Source organism: Salvelinus sp. IW2-2015, linkage group LG20 (genome assembly GCF_002910315.2).
Source record: "Salvelinus sp. IW2-2015 linkage group LG20, ASM291031v2, whole genome shotgun sequence".
In the NCBI taxonomy this organism is placed as follows: Eukaryota; Metazoa; Chordata; class Actinopteri; order Salmoniformes; family Salmonidae; genus Salvelinus; species Salvelinus sp. IW2-2015.
In genome coordinates, this window is record NC_036860.1 from 54,124,096 (window position 1) to 54,139,773 (window position 15,678).

A 15,678-nucleotide genomic window follows, 5' to 3' on the forward strand; every position below is an offset into this window, starting at 1 on the left:
GGATCTCAGATGATACGAAAGAGAGGTTGAACAGGCTAGTAATAGGGGTTGCAACAATTGTGGCGGATAATTTTAGAAAGAGAGGGTCCAGATTGTCTAGCCCGGCTGATTTGTAGGGGTCCAGATTTTGCAGCTCTTTCAGAACATTGGCCAAATTGAGTAGTGACACCTCTAGCCCTTTCTTGTGTTTACTTCAGGGGTGTGCTGTTTAATTCAGAGCTTATTCAGTACACACCAAGTAAATATTGCCTTTTGCATTGTTTTCAATAGAAATTGTTCAGTGTATTGGTACATCACTGATCTTTGAATAAAACACTATTCTCTTCACTGCTAAAAGGGAAATGTGTTATATTAATCAATGTCCAGCCCTTGCCAACATAATAATTGGTAAGTAGAATGCATCATTATACTACTATAGCTATAAAGAGTTAAGCCAATTTGTATTTATTTAATGATCAATCATCTCCCCAATCCCAGACACAGTATAGATTCGCTACTCTTTTCATCATGAAGGATTGTTGTAACTAGTCTTTTCGAAGTGGAAGTCATTTATAGATCACACAATCTGCGCAGCACCATGCTCAGGTAGACCCTCGAACAAGCACACAACATCTATGGCTTAGCAGCAGAAAAGAGCCAACCACGAAATAGCACATGACAACAACACCTTCATTATAATGTTTCGACCAACCAAGTGCATCTATGCTTGAGTGAACCCCTCCCCAATCCTGTCTTCTGTGACGTCATATCAGCTGCAGGCCGACGCAGGGCTGGGTTTCCATTTTTCGCAGCGAGTGAGTTTCGGGGAACAAGAATATGGAGCCGGAGATGGAGGACAAAACGTTGGAGCAGATGGTGAGTTTTGAATCGGATTACTCGCTGCCTCATATTGATGTGAACGTGTGTCGGAGGACGTAATATGGTAGTATCACCCGAGAGCGGTTTCGATCGAAAGGATTTGGAACCGACCGGAGGGTCGAGATGACAGACAAAATAGATGCTAACTAGCGTTAGCTAGTAGTTACCTAGGCTAGCGAGCAGAGGTAGGGCCCAATGTCCGTGATCTAACATTAACCAGTGGCTTATGATTAATTATTCTAGTTAACAGCATAATGTTTTTGGGAATGACTAGGAACCGAGTGATTATCATCCGAATGGTAATTTAAAGGTCGACATGACGAAGATTGAGTCGGCAAGTAATAATAGAGAGGGCCGTGAAGTGGCCCCGTCAGATGCTAGCTAGTTACAGTTAACCAGTTTAACTCGTTATGTAGGAAAGTAAACTAGGCGATTGGATCTCACGGAGTCTCCGCTGCGCCATTTGTCTGGCTCAAACAAGTTAACGTTAACCACAGCACAAGTTATCAGATCAAACCTAAAGTTAGGCTTCAGATTAATGTACCGGTTATTGAGCACCTAACTAACGACTTGTCTCGTTAGGTAAGATAGCTACTCAGAAATGTATTACTTGCTAATCTTAGCTTAAACAGACACTGTCCACCCGAGCACTGGAGTTCAGTATCTGGCATTGTGAATAAGTGGCATTTTAAAGCTGCGCAGAAGGAAGTAACGTTGGTTAACTACCAGTAAAGCGAACGTCAATTAACTAAGTCACTACTACGTTATGTTGAAGCAAACGGACGGAGTTACAGCTACATTTTACGAGTAGGTAGGTAGCAAGTCCGTATGACAATCTTATCAGGCAAAAATTAGCAAGGCTAACTGGGTTTGTTATTCAGAATGATACAAAGGGTTATTTGGATCGTGGATGTTGCTTGTGGGACAACTTCCGCCGCCATACCAGCCGATGACGTGGTATGTCCACTTTCCCGCAGGAAATTCATAATCTTCACCGGAAAAAAGCGTCTACACAATATTTTTTCCATACTACTATTTGGTTTGCAACAGTTGGGTTTGTCTCAACCTACCTGTTTATCACTACGACCTGTACAACAATGTATCATTTTACATACGTGTTCTCTCCCACTGCAGTAGGCAAGCTAGCCCAAGAATGAAGGTGAAACTAATAATTCGAAGGGCCTGGACACCAGTATCTCAATACTATTTAGTATAGTGATACTATTTAGTATCGCTCCAACAAAGCGGATGTGGATTTAACTTCTTTAGGAAACAGCCCTATGTTGTAATCTAGGCTGCAGTCCATGCACTTAAAAGACACCCTATCCCCCCAGCCCTCAAATTAAGTGGAGACTTCTGATGACGTCTGACGAGTATACACTTGCAGAGGGAGGAAGGAATGATAAAAAAAATGTATTAACAAATATCAACAGATAAAATGAATACTCACATGCAAACAAGCATACATACAACATATTTACATTGCCAGGAATCATAAACAAACAAATCATATTCATTAATAATACAATAAGTTTTTACTTGCCTTTTTGTTTKTCATTTTAGTTAAAGTAGTGCCATATTGTTTAAATGAATTTATATAGTGAAAAAAGTTAGGTTTTGAATTGGACCATTTGCATTTATGAATATAAAATTTACCTAATATTATTAGCAGTTCAGTTAAATATACTACATCTTTATCAATGTCAGAATTTCTGAAATAATCATATCAAAACCATTAACTTGTACAACCAGTCCTATTAAAAAATAAAAATTCTATGTCAATCCATAAAAATCTACAATGAATACAGGCAAAAAAACAAATGCAAAATTGTATCCTTCTCCATTCCACAGAAATCACATTTATAGTCAATATTCAGCTTGAATCTTTCCAAAACATGTTTCACAGGATAAATTCTATGTATCAATTTAAATGAAACTTCTTTTACCTTGTTACTGATACAATATTTGTTAGCAATTTTCCATGCTTTCCCCAATTGTATATCACCATAGATATTTGACCAAAATAATCTTGCTGAGGGAATTGTAGTATCACAAACAATATTCCTAATCTGTATATTACTACATTTATCTTTGATGTTAATATTGCCAATTCATTTATTTTTATGTAAATCTATGTTACTTACATCAACCACAGAGGAATTCAAAAATATACAACCCCCCCCTGGGAATCGCATCAAAAGCAATTGCATATTTTTTCAGGGGTTTTGGAATTTTAAACTTATCAAGAAATTCCCCATATGAGAGTGGATATTCATCCTCATTCAGTAACTGACCAACCAAAATAATTTTTTCTCAAACCAGTTATGGAAAAAAATACTTACTTTTAAATCGTATATCTCTGTTGTTTCATAGAAAGTATCTGTGAGGGAGAAAATTGTGTTTATCTGCTAACATCCAAGCTAAAATTGCCTGCTTATGGAATTTGGTCAATTTTACTGGGATTTTATCAACATCAAAATGACATTGAAGCAAAAATTCTAAGCCACCAACAGAGTCAAATAAATACTTAGGGAAGACATTCCAAATACTGTTCTGGTTCTTAATATACTTCAGAATCCAATTTATTTTAAAAGTATTATTTAGAGTATTGAAATCTAAAACCTCAAGACCTTGTTCTTGGGTATTAGTGATAATATATTTTTGTAGATAGTGAGGTTTGTTCCTCCAAATAAAATTATAAAGAATCTTATCTAAGTCCTTTACAATTTTAGGGGATAATTCAAGTGATAACGAGACATAAACCGATCTGGATAACCCTTCAGCTTTAGACAATAAAAACCGACCGTATAACGAAACATCTCTCAGTAACCAGAGGTTCAATTTCTTTTTAGTTTTTTTCAATGGGGTTAAAGTTTAATTCACTCCTTTGTTTTTCATCCTTGCATGTAACAATTCCAAGATAAGTAACCTTATCTTTAATTGGGATACCATATACTACCTGTAAAACACAATCCTTCAGTGGAAATAAGACTTATTGATATTAATTTTCAAACCCGAAACTAAGGAAAAGTCTTCAATACAGGAAACTGCTTTAGAAACCTCATTCCTGTCTCAAAATATGGTGGTATCATCAGCCAGTTGATATAGTTTAAATTCATTGGCAAGTGCTGAAACGCCTTGAAAATTCCCTTTCTTGATATGAAGAGCCATAATTTGAGTAACCAATACAAATTGACTAATTGGGCAGCCCTGCCTAATACCACGCCCAATATTACATATTTTGGATGTCCCGTGAGCTAATTTTACAGAGCTAGTACAATGACAAAATAAAGTTTGGACTGCTTTCAAAAAAAAGTCACCAAACCCCCAAAAATCGTATTGCTTTGAACATAAACTCATGTTCTACAGTGTAAAAAGCGTTATAAAAATCAACAAACATAAGAAAACTATCATCAAGGATGAGGTCATTTTAGTCAATCATATCTAAGATCAACCTGATGTTATTACTAATGTGTCAACCACGCATAAAACCAGATTGTTCTTCATCAATTATGATGCAAGCCTTGTTTCAACCTATTAGCAAATACAAGGGCAAATCGTTTCCCATTATTCAACTAATGGGTCTCCAGTTGTCTATATAAAGACAATCCTTATTAGGTTTGGGAATCAAAGTAATTACACCTTGCTTTAAGGAAGCCGGTAACTCCCTTTTTTCTATTGATTCTTGGAACATAGCAAGAATGAAAGGGATCAATTTATCATTGAATGCTTTATAAAACGTGCTTATTAAACCATTTCCAGGGGACCTATTGTCCTTAAGGCTTTTAATACAGTCTCATCTCAATTTCAGATAACTCTTCACAAAAATCCCTGAAATCATTATCTATCTTAGCAATGTTCACTATATTGTCTAAGAAAATATCCGTATTGGAAGTTGACTGGGCTGATGTATCCAGATTCTGATAAAACTGGGCAACATGCTGAGAGCTTTCTTTTGGATTTTCATTGGGAGTATTATTGATCAGTAATTTACATATGGAAGTCTTTTTGTCTGCCCTTTTTTCTAAATTAAATAAATATTTTTTATTTTTCTCTTCCATCCAATTTTGTCTTTGTCTTACAAACGCTCCCCGGGCCTTTTCCTTGTAGATACAGTCTAACTGCATTTGCAATGATGATAGCTCCAGTAATTCCTGATTAGTTCAGTTTTTTTAGTATAATCCATTATTCCCTTTTATGATGTCATATTCTCTCTCGGCACAAGCAATTTCTTTCCCCATTAAAATAGCCAAAAGCCTTATATCAAATTTCATTAGCCCACAGTAACTTCTAAACGTATTCATAACACAGGCACAATTCCAGTATTTATCAGGAATTCCTGCTACATCCTTCTTAAATACTTAATTCTCTAGAAGTCTTATTCATTTTCCAGTAACCTTTACAAACTTTTTTTGTTTACAAACCATGCATCTTTATTGAGATCCTTTTGTGGTCTTTTAAAATCGATGGTTCAATTGAGTCTGTATCAACCTTGTCAGCCAAATCTTCAGATATCAGCCAGAAATAAATACGGAATCTTTGGTACTCCATGTAAACATCATCTTATCTGGGTTCTTAGATCTACAAATATCTAGAACACCTAACCGTAGACGTATATTCCTTGTCTCACAAACAGAATTGCTATCCTTAGGAGGCCATCTATCTAGATTATCATGTAATACTGTATTAAAATCTCCACCCTTTTACTTTGGCCAATGGAAATTTCTCTAAATAAAATAGTTACTTGACTTGTTATTGGTAGCATAAATATTTACAACAATGAATTGAATGTGGTTGACACCAATAATATAATCCATCTCATTATCTGCTTCATGACTCAATATATCACCCTTAAAGTTGCTTTTTAAAATAGCGACACCTGCAGACCGATTAGTACCAAATATCATTCCTCCATTGACACTTCCAAAACACAGTATCTGTGGAACAGGCATGAGTTTCTTGAATGAAATACAAGTCGGCACTCGTACCCTTACAATACAAAAATAAAAATGTCCTTTTCCAAATATTATGGATTCCCCTGGCATTAATAGAAAAAACAGAAATGGACATTTACTATTACAGTGACTATATGAAGAATATTAAACTTGTATAGGTTCACATGAAGCGGGTTCTCACAAAGAAAAGTTCTTACTAGTTGCAAATAAAAACAGTCCTTTGCACTACGCAAGTGGTTGACCTACATTTTATATATATATATATATATATATATACACATACATGCAGTTGAAGTCGGAAGTTTACATACACCTTAGCCAAATACATTTAAACTCAGTTTTTCACAATTCCTGACATTTAATCCTAGTAAAAATGTCCTGTCTTAGGTCAGTTAGGATCACCACTTTATTTTAAGAATGTGAAATGTCAGAATAATAGTTAAGAGAATGATTTATTTCAGCTTTTATTTCTTTCATCACATTCCCAATGGGTCAGAAGTGTGCATACACTCAATTCGTATTTGATAGAATTGCCTTTTAAATTGTTTTACTTGGGTCAAATGTTTCAGGTAGCCTTACACAAGCTTCCCACAATAAGTTGGGTGAATTTTGGCCCATTCCTCCTGACAGAGCTGGTGTAACTGAGTCAGGTTTGTAGGCCGCCTTGCTTGCACTCGCTTTTTCAATTCTGCCCACAAATTTTAAATGGGATTGAGGTCAGGGTTTTGTGATGGACACTCCAATACCTTGACTGTGTTGTCCTTAAGCCATTTTGCCACAACTTTGGAAGTATGCTTGGGGTCATTGTCCATTTGCAAGGCCCATTTGTGACCAAGCTTTAACTTCTTGACTGATGTCTTAATGTTGCTTCAATATATCCACATAATTTTCCCCCTCATGATGCCATCTATTTTGTGAAGTGCACCAGTCCCTCATGCAGCAAAGCACCCCCACAACATGATGCTGCCATCCCCGTGCTTCACGGTTGGGATTGTGTTCTTCGGCTTGCAAGCCTCCCCCTTTTTCCTCCAAACATAACGATGGTCATTATGGCCAAACAGTTCTATTTTAGTTTCATCAGACCAGAGGACATTTCTCCAAAAAGTATGATCTTTGTCCCCATGTGCAGTTGCAAACCGTAGTTTGGCTTTTTTATGGCAATTTTGGAGCAGTGGCTTCTTCCTTGTTGAGCTGCCTTTCAGGTTATGTCGATATAGAACTAATTTTACTGTGGATATAGATACTTTTGTACCTGTTTCCTCCAGCATCTTCACAAGGTCCTTTGCTGCTGTTCTGGGATTGATTTGCACTTTTCACACAAAAGTACGTTCATCTTTTGGAGACAGAACGCGTCTCCTTCCTGAGCAGTATGACGGCTGCGTTGTCTCATGGTGTTTATACTTGTGTACTATTGTTTGTACAGATGAACCTTCAGSCGTTTGGAAATTGCTCCCACGGATGAACCTGATTTGTGTAGGCCTACAATTTTTTTCTGAGGTCTTTGCTGATTTCTTTTGATTTTCCCATGATGTCCAGCAAAGAGGCACTGCGTTTGAAGGTAGGCCTTGAAATACATCCACAGGTACACCTCCAATAGACTCAAATGATGTCAATTAGACTATCAGAAGCTTCTAAAGCCATCACATCATTTTCTGGAATTTTCCATGCTGTTTAAAGGCACAATCAACTTAGCGTATGTAAACTTCTGACCCACTGGATTTGTGATACAGTGAATTATACGTGAAATAATCTGTCTGTAAACAATTGTTGAAAAACATAGTTGTGTGATGCACAATGTAGATCTCTTAACCGACTTGCCAAAACTATAGTTTTTTAACAAGAAATGTGTGGAGTGGTATAAAAACGAGTTTTAATGTCTCCAACCTGAGTGTATGTAACCTTCCGATTTCAACTGTAGATATACATATTTCCATACAATTGCAAATAACGTTGTGCCATTGATTGGTGAAACGAATAGCCATCAAGCTAACATTAAGTGTCGGTGTGAATTCCCCTGCCATAAAATAAACACTTGGCTCACACGAACAATGCTCTTCCTCAAGAAATATAAAGTTTTATCAGATGCAAATAATACTCAGTCCTGCACAACTCACTTGATAAATCCAGCAGTCAACAAGCTAGGCGTCAGCGTGAATTTCCCTTCCATTAACAAAATCCTTGGCTCCCGCAAAGTAAGCACTTTTCCCCTCCTTCCTTGTTCTCTCAATCATCGGCCACAGACGATTCCGAGCTTCTTTGTCAAATGCTGTCAGATCCTCCTTGAACCTCAGCTTGTTGTTCTTTAAATAGTAATTTTCCTTTGCACTTTTCCGTGTCGGATTCCTCGCTGTCCTGGAGATGAATCTCATGATCACTGGTCTTGGTGGCTGGTTGTTTTCCCTATCTTTTAGCCTATCCAGGCGGTGCACTACATCCAGAGAACCTGCAACAACGTTTTGCCCCCTCCTCCAGGACTATTGCCCAGCAAATGTCCTTCACTCTTGCTTTGATGTTCTTGTCAGAGTTTTCTGCTATTCCATAAATTCGAAGATTCCGTCTCCGACCATACCGGTCATTCCCGTTTACCTTTGACTCCATTTCAGTGAGTTTCTGCTCCTGATTTGCAACCTGAATTTTCAATGTTGTGTTCTGCTGCTTCAGAGTTTTTACTTCCTCAGCATTGAAATCAATCGCTTTCTTCAGGTTAACGATGCTGATAGTCTTCTTTTTCACCAAATCCATGATCTTTGATTTTTGCCCTGAGGACGCGGACGATGTTGTCCTGTAGCTGGCTCAGTGATGGTTCACTTCTCAGCTTCTTTGGAAGTTGCTCCTTGGTTGGGGTATTCGGGTATGAATCACACTCACCCCCCTTTTTTACACTGCAAGCATATGAGTGAGTTTCAGCAATGTCTCTTTTCTCCTTGGAAGTTTCAACATCCATTATCCCAGCAACAGTTTGGTCATGTCCTGATTCCATGATGCTAGCTAACTTAACTAAACATGCTGAAACTTTTCGATAGCTATTTTGTTTGTTGGAAATCGTCAAATATATTTCAATGGTTTGATTAATTACAAAATTATTCAAATAGCTACATTGTATGGCTAGACAAAAAATTGCAACTGAGAGAAGCCTAAAATTGTTCCTCAGCTAGAAATGTTACACCCTCTCATGACGGCATCTTGAGCCCCCTCAAGGAATGATTTTTAAATGGACCGCCCTTGCTCAGAAATTCGTCACTCGTTCATCCCGCAATGATTGTGTTTTCAGCCACTGGTAGCTTGTGGGTGCTTTCTATGCGCTRCAGTCAATTATGATTGCATGTCTACTTATTTACTATATAATTATTAATATACTCCTACTGTATGATAGCTAACTGACGTTAGTCTGCCTAGCTGGAACTTCTGAAGAGAAATGTTTTATTTCTACAATTTCCGAAAGCTAACCAAACATTACTTTTACGAGACGTATTTGTGCATTAGTAGCACAATTTCAAACCTTTTTTACATGAGCTTTTACTAACACTTGTATGTTGTCTTCTCCATTGTTATTTAAAAAAAAATATTTAGCAGGTGTTCCATTGTTGCGAATTGAATTATGGGCCGTTTCAGGCCCCGGAGTGAACATAATTGTACACTCGCAAACTCTACTAAAAACGAGGGCTAAGGGGCTTACGTTGCAAACTTCCCTTGCTTGGCTAATCATTTGGACCGCCCTACAAGATGGTGATGGGGATTCCCCCAAGGGCATAAGGTGAGGGTAAGTTGACGAGGTTGGGTCTTTTATGAGTTTCAACCACTGCCCCAGAGTCATGTGTTGGCAGGAGTTTGGTTGCTTCGTGTTTACATTTTAGCCCTGGAAAAAATATTGCATTACTGCCATCCCCCTACCCCTAAGAAACCATGAACACTCAGAATTCCATTTTATTAATTAACCAGCACAGTGCATCCTGTGTAGGCCTATTGGATACGATTAGAATGATTTAGAATTAATGACTGGGTCAAAATATGAGAAAATAACTAACGACCAGCCAGCTTGGGTCGCAACTTCAGAATCCAAAATGTATCCGATACGGGCCTGGAGGCAAGGGAAATAATGTCTGAGTTGGTGTTAGAGCTCACTTAATAGTTATTGGCAGCCCCTAACATGGAGATCGGAACGTGATGGAGTACCATTTTAGCTGGCAATGGTATAAGTGGGACATTCCATTCTGCGCCAAAGAAGAGGCAAGTGCTGGCTGTCACCAACCAGCTTCAGTACCATGGATAGTTCTTCCAGTTTTGTGCCATCAATGGAAATGTCACTAACCTCACCAACTAGCTTGGTTAGTTCTGACTCGCTAACCGTAGTTGTTGCCTATGTAGGCCTATTGGAAATGTATTCTATCATTATATATTGAAGTTCTTGTCTCATCATTGAATCTCTGCTAGCTAGCGACATGACAATGATTTGTTTAGCATAGCAATGTTGAATGAATACAATTAGAATTGGATCAAAACATGAGGAAATAACTAGCGAGCAGCCTGCTTGGTTAGCAACTTCAGAATGCAAAAACAAATTTTACCTTAACTTCTCACTTGGTGGGCAAGACATATGCCGCCTGCTGGAGAAGACAGATTTTGGGCCCAGTTATCTCTCTYGCTTCACCTCTTCCTCTCTGTAACAGCTAGCTAGTTTATTTTAGGCCTGCTATGTTAGGTTAGCCAGGCATTAATATTAGCTAGCTACCTGTAGATAATATTTTTGATTTAGCCATCCATAGATTGCTGTCATCCACGTATATTATAATCTAGCTAGCTACTGACAGTGGTTATGCACCTCCATCGGTGTGTTTGTTCCAGCCAGTGTTCTGTTTTCTCACCTTAGAAAATCTTTGTCCATGTCGATCATTCCTCTGTTTCCACACAATATGTCACTGGCACTATCTTACAAAGTAACGTTAGCCGCCTAGTCCGGTGCTTTTGTATTGGACAGAGCATGCCAGTCTAAGCTTGTGACATATGTTAGGCTAGTGTCATATGACACTCAGTTGCAATATGTAACTTTTTTTGGGGGCGACCTGACCAAATTCACGTAAAAATGTGTTATAGAGCTGTCGTTCTCATTGAAAGAAAATCTAAGTGGTACATCTGTTCTATGTGCACTATTTCTATGCTTTGCGTTAAGTTTCATTTTTGCATCTTACTTTTGGTTTTGTACAAAGCTTCAAACAGCTGAAAATACAATTTCCGTAACCAAAAATATTGTATTTCACAGCGGTTTCGATGGTACATTGATACTTTACACTATACTTGCTTGTTTTGTCACAAACTGAAATTAGGCTAACTATTTGAATTATAGCAACCAGGAAATGGTGGCGCGAATTATTATTATGATTTATTTTATTTTTTATTTTTGTGGATACAGGCAGGAGTAATGTATGCAACATCAACTGCATGTGTTTTGGCAACACGCATATACTGGGAGGGTCAGTTGTAGGTCATTTGTCGCTCCAGACAAACACCTTCACATTTCTTAGGAGGACAGTGAGGCTAATAACATTTAGACACAGCCAGGACACACACACGCACTCATAAAAATGGGGTGGAGGGGCCTCCCGGGTGGCGCAGTGGTCTAGGGCACTGCATCGCAGCGCTAGCTGCGCCACCAGAGTCTCTGGGTTCGCGCCCAGGCTCTGTCGCAGCCGGCCGCAACCGGGAGGTCCGTGGGGCGACGCACAATTGGCCCAGCGTCGTGAGGGTTTGGCCGGTAGGGATATCCTTGTCTCATCGCGCTCCAGCGACTCCTGTGGCGGGCCGGGCGCAGTGCGCGCTAACCAAGGGGGCCAGGTGTACGGTGTTTCCTCCGACACATTGGTGCGGCTGACTTCCGGGTTGGAGGCGCGCTGTGTTAAGAAGCAGTGCGGCTTGGTTGGGTTGTGCTTCGGAGGACGCATGGCTTTCGACCTTCGTCTCTCCCGAGCCCGTACGGGAGTTGTAGCGATGAGACAAGATAGTAATTACTAGCGATTGGATACCACGAAAATTGGGGAGAAAAGGGGGTAATTTTTTTAAATAATAATACTTTTTTTTAAATGGGGTGGCAATGAAACCCCTCAGGATACAAATGTTGCCATCCATAGCATTTCCCAGTTGTCCATATATTTTTATTGTATATTTTAAATGCTGTTATTATCAGTCCATCTGGTATTATTAGGCTAAATCATAAATTACCTTGCACAGCCAACCTAACAAGGTCTGATTTCATGTCAATCTTTTGAATACAGATTTCAGATTGACATTGCTTTGCAGGTCTAGAGAAGGGGCAGCTGTTGACCAGCCATGGATTCTTCCCTCTCCCTCATATCCAAAAAGCATCCCCTAACATAAATTCAATCCAGCTCCTGACGCTCAAGGAGTTAGTTTACTTTGACTGACAGTTTCTTCAGATGAGAAATTATGGCAAGCCTCCTAGCCTGGCATTGTAATTTGGTCCCCATAGTAAATTGGATGTTGTGCAGTTTGGACCAGAACGTTTGGGCTGGCTGTTAATGAATAGTATGTGTCTCTTGATGTACTAATGGCCTGTGTGTCTCTCTCTCTCCTCCCCCTCAGAACTCCACTTTCATGGACTCCCAGACAGATGAACGATCAAAGAAAACCATATTGTTCAAGGTGAGCGAACTGTCCACGGCCAGACAGTCATTCACTGAAGTGTAATGGAAGCTTATTAGCCTAGTCCACCTCAAAGAGCACATACACTAATGGTTTATCCACACTTTTTTGTCTTCATACTTCTCTTAAAAGCGTGCTATCAATTTTGACAATCTAGCCATTGTTTACAGTGCTCGGTGAAACACTGAGTGTACTAATGCTAGACTACAGTGTAGCCCTTAGTCAGAAAAACACTTTTCTCATAGCACAATGTCTTCTTAGCCAGCGATTTGAAAAGGCAATCCACATGTACCAAAACCATACTCAACATATAAAGCCAGTTTCCCAGACACAGATTAAGGCAAGATCTGGACTTAAGAATGCACAATAAGATTGTCAGGGAAACCGGCCCACAGAATTCTGTACACTGTTTAGCAGGATTAAGGCCCAAAGCCCATCCCTCATTTGACAAGAGAGCCATGTAGACTGAAGCTCTGGTTTATAACCTATCCTCCTCTGTGTTCAGACGATCACGAACGGTCCGATGACGGGCTCAAGGAAGCGACCATCGGAAGGGAACTATGAGAAGGAGAAGGAAGTGTGCATCCAGCTGTTTGACCAGTGGTCTGAGGCTGACCAGGTGGAGTTTGTGGAACACCTGATCTCACGCATGTGCCACTACCAACACGGCCACATCAACTCCTACCTCAAACCCATGCTCCAAAGGGACTTCATCACTGCACTGCCAGGTATGGTACACACTTGCTCTCGAGAACCCATGATGCCTTATGGGACCATGTGAACTACAATCCCGACGCTCTGTTTTAATGTTTAGAAATGTCAGTCATTGCTTTCCATACGTTTTTCGAAACGTATGGAACTAATCTTTCATATCAGTGAGAAATAATCTTTCAAATAAGAAATATACACTAACTGTAGCAGGTTTGCACAGATCCATACGGCTGTGTGTACCTCCAGCTGACGAACTACACTTCTCCAGTTACGCTTACACATAGGTGTTCATGCACGCTAGATTGCTAATTAGCACAGGTTGTCGCCTCTGTCTTCCTTAAACAAGCAATATAACATGGAGATATGTCCGTGTGGGAACCCTATAAAGGTGTTTGTAGTAATTAGGGCTGACCCCCAATTAGTTGACTGGTCGATTGTTTGGTCGTTAGGCTGTTGGTCAACCGAGATTTGTTTTAGTCGAGGAGTAATATATTTAAGCAATAATGCACGAGGTGTGGTATATGGCCAATAGTGCCTGCATACAGCCCTTAGCCGTGGTATATTAGCCATATACCACAAACCTCCGAGGTGCCTTATTGCTATTATAAACTGGTTACCAACGTAATTAGAGCAGTAAAAATAAATGTTTTGTCATACSCTTTGTATATGGTCTGATATACCACGGCTGTCAGCCAATCAGCATTCAGGGCTCGAACAACCCAGCTTATAAATAAATATATATCGCACACACACACTCCACCGGTCAAACGTTTTAGAACACCTACTCAGTCAATGGTTTTTCTTTATTTGTACTATTTTCTACATTGTAGAATAATAGTGAAGATATCAAAACTATGAAATAACACAAATGGAATCATGTAGTAACGAAAAAAGTGTGAAACATATCAAAACATATCATATATTTGAGATTCTTCAAATAGCCTCCCTTTGACTTGATGACAGCTTTGCACACTCTTGGCATTCTCTCAACCAGCTTCACCTGGAATGCTTTTCCAACAGTCTAGAAGGAGTTCCCACATGCTGAGCACTTGTTGGCTGCTTTTCCTTCACTCTGCGGTCCAACTCATCCCAAACCATCTCAATTGGGTTGAGGTTGGGTGATTGTGGAGGCCAGGTCATCTGATGCAGCACTCCATCACTCTCCTTCTTGGTCAAATAGCCCTTACACAGCCTGGAGGTGTGTTTTGGGTCATTATCCTGTTGAAAAACCAATGATAGTCCCACTAAGCCCAAACCAGATGGGTGGCATATCGCTGCAGAATGCTGTGGTAGCTATGCTGGTTAAGTGTGCCTTGATTTCAAAATAAATCACTGACAGTGTCACCAGCAAAGCACCCCCACACCATAACACCTCCTACACATGCAGATACACATGCAGAGATCATCTGTTCACCCACACCGTGTCTCACAAAGACACGGCGGTTGGAACCAAAAATCTCAAATTTGGACTCCATACCAAAGGACAAATTTCCACCGGGCTAATGTCCATTGCTCGTGTTTCTTGGCCCAAGCAAGTCCTTCTTCTTATTGGTGTCATTTAGTATAGGTTTCTTTGCAGCAATTTGACCATGAAGGCCTGACAGTTGATGTTGAGATGAGTTTGTTACTTGAACTCTGAAGCATTTATTTGGGCAGCAATTTGAGGCAGTTAACTCTAATTAACTTATCCTTTGTAGCGGAGGTAACTCGGGGTCTTCCTTTCCTATGGCGGTCCTCATGAGAGCCAGTTTCATCATAGCGCTTGATGGTTTTTGCAACTACACTTGAAGAAACTTTCAAAGTTCTTGAAATGTTCCGTATTGACTGATCTTCATGTCTTAAAGTAATAATGGACTGTCATTTCTCTTTGCTTATTTGAGCTGTTCTTGCCATAATGTCGACTTGGTCTTTTACCAAAAAGGGCTATCTTCTGTATACCACCCCTACGTTGTCACAACACAACTGATTGGCTCAAACGCATTAAGAAGGAAAGAAATTCCACAAATTTACAAGGCAAGGCACACCTGTTAATTGAAAAGCACTCCAGGTGACGACCTCATGAAGCTGGTTGAGAGAATGCCAAGACTGTGCAATGCTGTCATCAAGGCAAAGGGTGGCTATTTGAAGAATCTGAAATATAAAATATATTTGGATTTGTTTTACACTTTTTTTGGTTACTACATGATTCCATATGTGATATTTCATATTTTTTATGTCTTTGTTGTACAATGTAGGAAATAGCAAACTTGACTGGTTTTGTGTGTGTTATTATTATTTGGACTCATCTCAGTGAACTAATCCATTGCGGAGGCCTAGACATAAAGCAAATGTATTCTTGATTCGAAAATGTGGTCTGAGGCTCCATATGGAGGGTGTGATGCAATTGCTGAGGCATCCGGAGGCCAAATCGAGCTCTGTACTGCATTGCCATGCGCCTCCCAAATTTTGTGTCAATGTGGCTCTATAGCTCCACATTGACATGATTGGTTGATGGTAGGTG

General features: G+C 39.6%; 1 protein-coding gene across 3 annotated transcripts in view; it reads left to right on the forward strand.

The window, feature by feature from the left end:
• The first annotated feature begins 741 nt into the window (after window positions 1–741).
• LOC111980848 (F-box and WD repeat domain-containing 11-B) overlaps window positions 742–15,678 on the forward strand; it is a 31,091-nt gene continuing 16,154 nt past the window's right edge. The window contains exons 1-3 of one of the 3 annotated variants that reach the window (XM_070449478.1): window positions 742–855; window positions 12,408–12,467; window positions 12,973–13,195. In XM_070449478.1, coding sequence (XP_070305579.1) covers window positions 817–855; window positions 12,408–12,467; window positions 12,973–13,195 — 322 coding nt within the window. In that variant the 5' untranslated portion in view covers window positions 742–816. Of the gene's footprint in view, window positions 856–7,236; window positions 7,372–12,407; window positions 12,468–12,972; window positions 13,196–15,678 lie in introns of those variants that run through there. The other 2 variants (XM_024011861.2, XM_070449477.1) reach the window with 2 other exon arrangements.